Here is a 10,578-nt window from a genome sequence, read left to right as displayed (position 1 = left end):
CATGTCTAACAATAAGGTTAGTAAAGCTGATATATATTCCAGGAACTTTCGCGGTTAACACATATATAGCTATTATCTCAAAAAAAAAAAAAAAAACACATATATAGCTAGATAAGATTTTAAGAGACTTTTCGCCAAAAAAAAAAAAAAAAGATTTTAAGAGACTTGACTTTTTTTTCTTTGTTTCTGTTAATTGTTGGTGGACTCGTGTTCCCTCACAAATAGAAAAAAACAGTAGTTTGTAGTTTAACACACAACACAAGTCACATCAAACACACGCGAGTACTCTCCAAAAAAAAACACCCGCAAGTATTGGACCATGCGATGCATATATAGTAATTTTCTATTCGTGTAAATTCACGCATGTCATTTAGCAATGAAGCAAATTTGCCGAGGGTAGTAACCTGTCCAATCAACTTTATGTATATATATAAAGTTTTACTAATGGATGTCTTCAAGCATATATTAATAAATTATTTTAAAAAAAAATTTATGAAAAATGTGACTAACTTTTTTTTCATAACCATTTCAAATTTCCATAAATTGTTTTATAAGATAAATGAGTAATGTAACCGGACCTCTCTCTCTCTCTCTCTCTCTCTCTCTATATATATATATATATATTAATTACAGGTTTATGTATTATGTATTGGAGGGGAGATATCTTGTGGATCTGTTGCATGCTGCATCCCAGTCACTATATTATTTATTTATATAATTAGGCTTTGCCTGTGCCACTATTTTCACACCCTCAAATGGTGACCTTTGATAAATCATATTTTAGGCCCCCCACTCATTTCATACATAATTACATATATTTTCTTATTTCCCAAGGCTTTTGGTGACGTGTGAGAAAATGATGAAGCCTTCAAAATTTTAAAAGACATAATGAGATCAATTACACGTGAAAGTGAGAGATGGTTGGATAAAAAGTGTTAAGAGGTAACATTATTTTTACTTATTGATTGAAGAATAAATAAAAACCAATTTTCTCCTCATTACCTTACTGTACAAGCATTTCACTTCCTATTGAGCATATTCCATCCATTACAGATTGAAATGTTGAAAAAAAAATAAAGAAGGCAAAACGCTTGCTCCCATTGTGTAATTAGATCAAGGGGAAAAAAAAGAGGAATTATTTCTATAACCCTGGCAAATATAACTTATATAGTAAGAAGCCTGAATTTGGACTGTATTTCTCAGTTAATCTTGACCCGGCAATTGAATTATTTATAGCAGAAATAAGACGTTCTGGCTTTCTTTTCATTCCTTGTTTTTATTGCTATCCTCCATTATTGTTGTTGTATCGTTTGCAACACGCAGGAACAAGAAGGAAGCATCACACAAAGGGAATCTCCTTGACATGCTTCTATGTCTATCCATTATGAAAATGTCAAAATTAATGTCAAAAAGATGAAATATTTGATTCAATGAAGTGATCAGCAAATGAAAACGTGATAACAGCTATACTGAGAATTCACGCAACCTATTCTGGTTCCAAGTTACTATAAATGAGCATACAGTCAAGGTAATTGCACAATTAAATGGCTAATTTGTCTCCTTGTCTTATGCAATTTACTTTGACTTCTTACGCATTCCCATCCGTGATTTCGCGTACCTGGAGCTCTTGTTAAGCAAAACCTTTGAAAAAAAAACCAATAATTAGATAGGATAAAATGGATCAATTATAAAAAAGGATACTCTAGCCGCATGCCCTCGCCAGCTGGTGATGAGTACAAAATCGTGCCTTGCAGATGATTCATAGCTCCAGTTGAACTGGGGGTATCCTTCAGATTTTGGTACACAAGCAAAGTCAGCATTGCAACATCCAATTATGCTGAGCACTAGGCTTTTATGTACGAAAACATAAACGGAAATTAAAAAATTTTGAAGCACAAGATACATTGTGAAAGCAGTAGAGAAAATATCCAATGGAAACACTAAGTCATTGATCTAATGAATGCATTCCGGATCCTATGTAATTCAAAGTACCAACCTATTAAAGAAGCAAGAATCATTGCAACAACTGTTCCATGAAATAATTTGACTAACCACCAGTTTATTGCAGGATAACAAGTTGACCAAACATTTCAAATGGTAACATGCTGTTAGCACTTAGCAGTGACCCAAATAGATCAAACAACTGAGATGGCTCCACTCTATTAGTAAGTGAACCACGGTAACAGGAAAATAAATTTGGCTGTCCTCACATAATCTAACAAAGCAACCAAAAGGCCAAGAGCCTCACAGCTAGGTGGCACATCTAGCCCTCCCCTGTGGGAGGGCTGCGGTCTGATTTCTAATCAAACAATACATTTGGACATACAACAAGATACATATCTATCCATCTATGTGTGTGTATGTAACAATCTACTTTCCAGCTTTCTCTCCCATCTCCACGTTCTTTTCTCCTCTCTCAGCTTCTCTCTTTTCATTCTTCTAATCCATAATTTCTCTTTCCTTCCTATCTTAAAAGAGCCTCTAGCACACACATGCCAACAAGCTTATATGTGAGAGAGAGAGAGTGCAGATGTTTGCTATCCTCTTATTGCATGCATTTAATTAAAAAAAATATAAATGCATTGCACAAAGAATCTGTAACAACTTTGCCTTTTATTTATCTATTGGATAGGTGACTTTTGGTCCCAAGGGGAGAGGAATAGGGAGATTAAAACAAATGAACTCCACTTTATGAGGGGTAGTCCCCAACCGATTGCACTACCCTTGGATGTCATTTGCTACTAATTAAAAAATGTCAGCTATTCACACATCTTTTTGTCTCAATCATATCTACTCAGCATGCAAAATAGCATATAGACTAAGTAATCTGAAAAAGAAAGGAAGAATATCGAGTTACCAGGCTTGCCATCATCAAAGAAACTCTACAATAATTCACATCAAAATTATACCTAGCACCACAAAAGACAGTAATAAAGTACCTGAAAATCGACAAAGGCAACAGGAGCCCCATATGTGTTCTGCATCTTCAATTTTAGAAACCCTGGACATCTAACGCAAAAAAAAAAAAAAAAAAGATAAATGGCAAGAGCCTTGTAGCTCAACTGGCACTTCTTGATGTTTTCAATGGAGATGTCCAAGGTTTGACATTGAATTATCAAAAATAGAAATGCCTACAAACCTTGAAAATACTTGAATTAGCTCTTGCTCTGTACATGTTGGCCCCAAATTAGCCACAAAGAGTGTTGGACATGGGCTAGCATGTTGTGGAGCATGAGGTGCTGAAGAACTATTCTGTTGTGTAAGAGACATCACCAGAAATTTAAGAATTAGAGAATAGTTCAAGTGCACATCATATGCCATTAAATTTGAAATGAAACCAGCTATCCAGAAGTGGTGGTCCAAATGAATAATTTTTAAAGCAGCACAGTGAATTTATTGCATAACAATCATTAATCACAACTCCAGAAAAACATGTAGTCAGTACTGAAGCAGCTTCAAGAATAAATTTGATGGGTATGGAGTAATTTCTAGAAGCATCTTTGACAGTATATATGAATGATTAGAAATCATGGATAAATGTAAGAAATGCTTTTTTCCATGTCAAGAAAATTTTGTATATTCTCTTTTTATAATCATATGAAAATCATCACATATGGTCACTTTATTGCATATAATGCAGGTTGTCAAAGCAATTTGTGTTTAGGTCCAGAATATGAAAAAATTCAAGAAAAAGAAAAAACAAGATAAAACTCCGGTAAGAAAGAAGTGAAATTTTTTGCAAAAAGAAAAGGAGGATTGGTAGTTTACAGGGTACACATTAGAGAGTAAACAATGGCTTTATTATGTCTTCAGAAGTAAAAAGAATGCAAGCGGTACAGCCTAATACAACTTGCGGTACAGCAGAATATAGCTTAAAAATGAAATGTGTTAAGAAGTAACCTTACCAAATTTGCAGCTGCTGTCTCATTTACGGCTCTGCCATCAAAATTTCCATGACTGAATGATGAAAGTAAATAAATTATCAGATGAGGTCCAATAGATAAATAGAAGTGATAACTTAGAACACAGATTCTATATACTCCAACTTCAGGGAACAGGGCATTTAGCAAGTGATTTTACTAAGCCCTCAACCTTTCAGCTAGAAGTAACCATTTACAATTAAAAATGTGCTTATTATAGAGCTAGAAGTAATCACTCCCACATAAGAAAGATGTGCTTAAGTAGTGCAGATGACCTTTGTGCAGATGGATAACCAATCGTGTTGTAAGCAGAATTACCCATTCCAGGCATGTGAATGCTGCCAAGACCTGCTAGTGCCCAAGCGTGCAAAACATGTGTCATGTGAGCTTTTCGAAGTATGTGTCCTTCATGTGACTAAGCAATTAATATGTACTCCAAGTAAGATGTCCCAAAAAAAGCACCACAACTAACGAAAAAGCAAGTTAATTGTACACACACACACACAGACTATGGCATGAAGTATGACAGGGAAGGATAAAACTTAAGTACAGTTCCTTAAATATTGTACCTTAGGTTCCCCAATAAAACACAACCTTGTGGTTGCATCTAGGAAGCACGGGTGCGACGTTTGGGCCACCGCACCCGCGTCCGACGCGGGGACGCGCAGGCGACACCGCTGCATGCACGTCCGTGCCGCGTCCGCCTTTAAAAAAATAATTTTTTCGGCGCGATACGCGCCGATTCAGCTCTGACGCGCGCCGATTCGCGCAGAACCGGATTGTACAGGCCGAATATCGGTGTGTTTCGGCCGGAAAAAGGAAATCGGCCATCTTTGCCCGTCTTCTTCGCTTCGTCTTCTTCGCGTGTTTCTGTTTCTGTTCTGTTTCTTTTTCTTTTTTTGGAAGAGCTCTGTTTCTCTTTTTTTGATAACACCAACTTAAAAGGCTCTTTTTTTGTCTTTTTTGTTTGTTGGGCTCTCTGACCAGTGACCAAACACGTGACAGCCACATCCTATGAAGCACGGGTGGCTGTCACGTGTTTGGTCACTGGGCCACATCTATCTTTTTTTTTTCTTCCTTTTTTTTTTTAAGAGAAACTACATTTATTTTAATATCTGTTATATATATCAAATTCGTGAGCCATTAAATCACTTTTTTTTAAAATTTATTTATGAGAAGCCTTATCTATTTTAATACTTTTGTCAATAATAAGTATCAAAAACTTTTGTGCACTTATTACTATCTATTTATTTTTCTATTATTATTATTATATGAGTTTTTTATTATTATTATATATATAAAATGCTTAGTAATATATAAAATATATAAATAAAAATATTTTTAATTTTTTTTTAATCGCCGCTCCCGCACCCTATTTTTTTAAAAATTGCCGAGTCCCGCACCCGCACCCGCACCCACACCCGCACCCGAATCTGGAAACGCACCCGTGCTTCATAGGGTTGCATTAACCAATGAATTACTTGGTTGAATTTAAATGTCCTTGGACAAGAAAATACTGTTTTTTGTTGCATTGGTCAATATAACCATGTAATTGAATTCAATTGGGGAATCTAAGGTACAACACCTAAGAAATAGTAACTAAGTTTTGCCTGCCAGGAAAACTAGGAGAAGAGTCTGAAAAAAAGGCTCCATAAGGAGCTTTCCATAATCTCTAAAAAAAAAATTCAGTCAATGATCTTACCAGAATCAGGAGTGCCCCTTGAATATGCAGGCCCTCTAGCTTTTTTATCTGAGCCAAATCTTTCATCATCTGATTGTCATAATCAACAAAATCACATAATTAAATTTCAAACCAGCTAAACTATAGATTACCAATAAAGATAAATCAAAGAAAATAATTCCAATGAGCAATAGACCTGTTCTTGCGCGCTTGGATCTAGAATTAGATTTTGCTAGATCAATATATAGGGTTGATCCCTTCTCAAGATCAAACACCATCCCCTGCAAACAAGATTCAGAATTAAAAACTGTTGCTAATCTGTTCGTGTTATTATATCTAACGCACTAAAGCACTAGAGCACCATATTGCTTAGCCACCACACCTAGATTGAAAAATCATCAGCAGAAGGCAATTCCAGAACACTTTTTTCTTTCCTTTTCTTTTCTTTTTTACTTAAATTACACACACACACACACACACATAGTGGGACTTGAACCCATGACCTCACCCTCCCTTTCATTATTATGGGAGTAGGAAATGCCATATGAACTAGAGCTCATTGGCAAGAAGACAATAACAGGTTACTATAATTTGAAACATAGATGAAGAGTCCTACAAAAGATATACATATGGCAAACATTGTCAAATATTGCTTACAGCCAAATGTAATAGAACTTAAGTATAGTTTTAATCTATGAAGCATGGGTGCGTTTTGGAATCTATGAAGCACGGGTGTGTTTTGGGACTCGGGTGCGGGTGCGGGTGCGGGTGCGGGTGCGGCAGGACTCGGCAATTAAAAAATTATTAAAAATATTTTTATTTATATTTTCTATATATTTTTACAATTAAAATATTCTTAAAAAACATATTACTATACCTTGATTCACAAAACAAAGAAAGAAGAAGGCAAGAAACACAAAACCAAAAAGAAAACACAAAAAGAAGCAACAAATATTCAAAATAAATTGAGGAAGGACAGATTTAGGGTGTTTGGGCCACATTCAAAGCCGATTTCGGCTGTTCCAGCAAGATTCAAGGCCGATTTCGGCCTGTTGCGGCCGTTTCGGTCTATTTCGGCCATTTCGGTTGTCGACTGATATGGCCCGATTCTGGCCAAATCTGCCCGGTTCAGCGCGAATCAAGCCGAGTCAGCGCGAATCCGTGAAAAAAAAAAAAAAAGCTCGGACACAGCACCGACGCGCGGGCAACCGCGTCGGGCCGCGTCGGACTCGGGTGCGGCACCCTCCCAGCCGCGTCCGTGCTTTCTAGGTTGTAATAATTATTGTTCATAACATACACATTAGGAATGTGTGAATCCACATTATCCTCGGCATTCAGAATCCTAGGAATGTAATGTCTTGCAATTTGCATGCTTAGGATTGTAACTATTCCTATGTTTTGTTTGATTAAGAATCTAATAAGATTCCTGAGAATATGAGTACTTATGCTTGGTATATTCCTAAGAATTTTAAAGGAATTATATATTTTTCCAAAACTATCCGTAGATTTGTAAACACAATATCAACGCAATTTTTTATCATCCTCCAAATAATTAATGACAAACAAAATATAAACTATAAATCATGATAAATTCATTAAAAACTATAGTCCAACATAATTTATTTTATGGCAATTACAACATGATGTCCAGTTAATAAAAAAAATTTAAAAAAAGAGCATTAAATCCATAACAAAACCACCTGACAATGTTTAGATTTGTTAACACTATAATCAGAATGGCCCTTACCCTTGTGAACTCCTTTCTTCGCCAACGTCCCTGATGAAGATCTGCATTTTTTTTTTTTTGTCTAGCTCCTTCCTAATTTTTTTAGTCTTTTAATATTTGACCATGTACAATCTACTCATCTACAAGATAATTATAAGTCTCATATGGGATCATTTATGGCCCATCTATTCATTTGAATCCCACGTAGTAGGATCCATATACTCATGCAGTGCACACATTAGTTAGATGGTCTAAATCTTCTTGTGGGATATATCCTTTAGAGCTATCCTCCCTAGATACGTTGCTAGGGAGAGTGAAGAGACAGTTTTTTTTTTTTTTCAAAGTTTTATTTCTATTGGTTAAAGGTAAGGGAGGAATGGGTAAAATCGTCAATTTATAAAAAAGAAAAATTTTCTAGACGTGGGAATGTGGATACCCACCTTTTTTAAGGGAATCCACATTCCTACAAAAATGGGATTGAGTGGAAATCAAGATACCTTGTGCATTTGATTACCTTGTGAGATTTGCGACCAAATGTGGGAATGTTAGGGAATCTTTCAACATTTCGAGAAATCCTAAAACATTACCCCATACCAAATGCCTCCATAAGGTCAATAATAGGCCAGATCTCCATAGGACATGCTTTCCGTTAGGAAACTTGCCTTTAAAGTTGGCCTTGAAGTTGCTATTAAGACACAATACCTCATAAATCTTAATGTATTATATCAGAGATGAATATGACCAGTCAGCATCAATATGATATAACGAACTTGCCATTCATAATTAACAAATGTACCCATTAACTGTGCACTTCTGATTGATAATACTTAACCAAATCCAACTCAAGCCATATCTCAGCTATTGAGGGCTATATACATATTCATTTTGTAGTAAACTCAACCTTATTTGTGCTTAATGTTTTGTATGTCTACATAGTGCTCTGTTTCTTGAGTGGAAAACCAATTTTATTTTTCATAAACTCTTCAACATACATTTGTAACCATGAAATATGATTGACATCATTTCTCTACCTCACAAAGATATCAAATGATGCTATAATTTCACAAGTTATTATGTATACCATTTCCCAACTACTAAATGGAGAAGTGTATATGGTGAGGTATACTTACATTCATAGCATGCATAGCCACAATTGCAGACTGCTGATCTGTGAATACGGCAAAGGCGAATGACTGTCACCAATCCAAGACAATGTCAGAACAGATCATATAAAGAGAGCAATAAATTTAAGAAACACATACATGATTTTTAGATACTAATGAAACAGGTTTAGTATATCCCCACCAATAAAGAAATTTGAAAAATAATGTTCCATGAGCATGACAACTACAAATTATTTTTATTGATAATCTACAGCTAAGCATCATTAAAAAGCCCTCGCAGTCTCAAAGAAATTTCTTTCTATCTTATCGAAAAGTTAAAAAATAATAAATAAATACATCACACATTTGAAAAGCTTACTCAATTCCTTCTCATTTTCCGCTCACTTTACATCAACTGCCAACTTATATCAATCAAACAGATTTCTCATATTAACTATTTCTAAGCCGGGGTTGCTCTAACTTTAGTTCATCTAGCAATTGAGCATGAAAATTAGCCTTAGTTTCACTTAGATTGAAAAATAACAAAACGAAATCCACAAGCAAACAAATACGCACCACTCAAGTTAGTTACCTCTATAACTTTACTGTTCTAAAGAAAAGTCCTCGCCTCTAGCTAGAAAAACCTATATAACTTCCTAACCTTAGTTTCACTCACTAAGATTGAAAACTGATTAAATGAACTTCACAAGCAAACAAATACACACCACTCAAGTTAGTTAACTATATAACTTTCTTTTCTTTTTTTTTTCTTTTTTTTGGACAACATCAGGAACCTTTTCTTTTTAAAGAAGAGTCCTTTGGCTCACGTTTAGCAAGTAAAACCTATGGGCAACTAGCCTGACCCGCCAAAACCAGTTGCCGGGTAATCCAGGGGCATTCACCCCTGACAGGCTAAGCAGTTTATGGCATAATGGGGAGAATTGTAAAACACTGCAATGGAGAAAGAAAGTTTACAGTTCACCATTCAAGTTAGTTAACTATATAACTCGTAACAATAGAAGTAGAAGTTGCTTAATATTTGTACAACACTATAACGGTTAAAGGAAACAACCTCATCATCTTTGTCCTCAACTCCAGTACAAAAGTTCACAACTTTCTCTTATTAAATTTAACTAATTAATTCATAAGTAACAGTAACACAAAGTTCAAAACCTGAGCCACATTATCATATTCCTTATAAAGTAATCCCAATCTCCAATTTGAACACCAATTAGCAAAATAGAAACGAGCCCTAATTTTAGGAATTAGGGGAAAAAAGAAAGAGAGGACCTGAGAGGTTTGTGTAGGGGTGCGAAGATGGGAGGACTCATAGCCGGGGAACTCGCGAAAGAGATTGTAGATTTCGCGAGGCTTGACGTCCTCGGGGAGGCCAGCGATGAATAGGGTTCGAACGGCGTCGTGCGAGGCCTGAGGGAGGAGAGTGGGGACGTAAAAGCCGAATGGAGCCTGCGCGTGAGCTAGATAGTGGTGCTGTGGAGGAGGAGGAGGAGGAGGATGGTGTGAAGTCGGCGGAGGTGGCGGAGGAGCTTGTGGTGGAGGCGGCTGGTAGTAAGGGTAGTGAGGAGGAGGAGGGTAGTAGGCGTCCATCCGGTGGTGATTCTGACTGGGGAGGAAAGCTCTCTAGGTTTTGGATCTTCTAACCTTTTGGTTTTTTTGCAACTTTTTTTAAAAGGCCCATTAAACTATATACTAGCTACCAACCCAACTTCTTTTTGAGGAATTTTCCTCACTTTATTTAAAGCTCCAAACTAAACCACAACCACTTTCTCCAATTTACTATGTGATTTATAATATAATTTATGCATGTGCAATGCATAACAAAGATATTGATGGATGGAATTTAAGACTCTAAACATATTTGAAATTAAACATTTTTTATAATGTAAGAATGACAATTTTTTTTTTATTCAACCACCCCAATGTAATGATGGGACAGGAATAGGACCAAATGTTTGCCCTGACCATCCGATTGAGGCAAGAATTGATTTTGGTCACTTTGCCCTGAGTGTATTTTCTAAAATGCCTTTTTATATATATATATTTATTGTAATTACAAAATTACTAACCATTAAGAACTTTGTATTCTTACTTTGTTTAAATGAAATGTTGGATACATAAGGACTTTAT

General features: G+C 35.8%; 1 protein-coding gene across 2 annotated transcripts; it reads right to left on the bottom strand.

The window, feature by feature from the left end:
• Positions 1-1,339: 1,339 nt before the first annotated feature.
• On the bottom strand, positions 1,340-10,158 carry LOC142626071 (uncharacterized). 2 transcript variants are annotated; one of them, XM_075799844.1, is made up of 10 exons: positions 9,721-10,158; positions 8,458-8,520; positions 5,798-5,882; positions 5,623-5,691; positions 4,196-4,271; positions 3,906-3,957; positions 3,140-3,252; positions 2,940-3,009; positions 1,702-1,787; positions 1,340-1,618 (listed from the first exon to the last, which is right to left on the bottom strand). In XM_075799844.1, the coding sequence occupies exons 1-10, from the start codon at positions 10,036-10,038 to the stop codon at positions 1,576-1,578; spliced, it is 975 nt and encodes a 324-aa protein (XP_075655959.1). In that variant the 5' UTR covers positions 10,039-10,158; the 3' UTR covers positions 1,340-1,575. The 2 variants fall into 2 exon arrangements, with proteins under 2 accessions (XP_075655959.1, XP_075655960.1); XM_075799845.1 differs by having other exon boundaries at positions 4,196-4,268.
• Positions 10,159-10,578: the final 420 nt, after the last annotated feature.

This window comes from Castanea sativa, chromosome 2, assembly GCF_040712315.1.
Source record: "Castanea sativa cultivar Marrone di Chiusa Pesio chromosome 2, ASM4071231v1".
Classification (NCBI taxonomy): Eukaryota; Viridiplantae; Streptophyta; class Magnoliopsida; order Fagales; family Fagaceae; genus Castanea; species Castanea sativa.
The sequence above is the reverse complement of the archived record's forward strand: the minus strand, read 5'-3'. Positions and strand labels throughout refer to the sequence as shown.

Excerpts from the sequence above, each read along its gene's own strand:
- LOC142626071 (XM_075799844.1), bottom strand. The coding sequence starts at position 10,038 with ATGGACGCCTACTACCCTCCTCCTCCTCACTACCCTTACTACCAGCCG. Across the intron at positions 8,521-9,720 it reads CCCCTACACAAACCTCTCAG|TCATTCGCCTTTGCCGTATT; the intron begins GTCCTCTCTTTC and ends GATTGGTGACAG. Across the intron at positions 5,883-8,457 it reads TGGCTATGCATGCTATGAAT|GGGATGGTGTTTGATCTTGA; the intron begins GTAAGTATACCT and ends TCTTGTTTGCAG.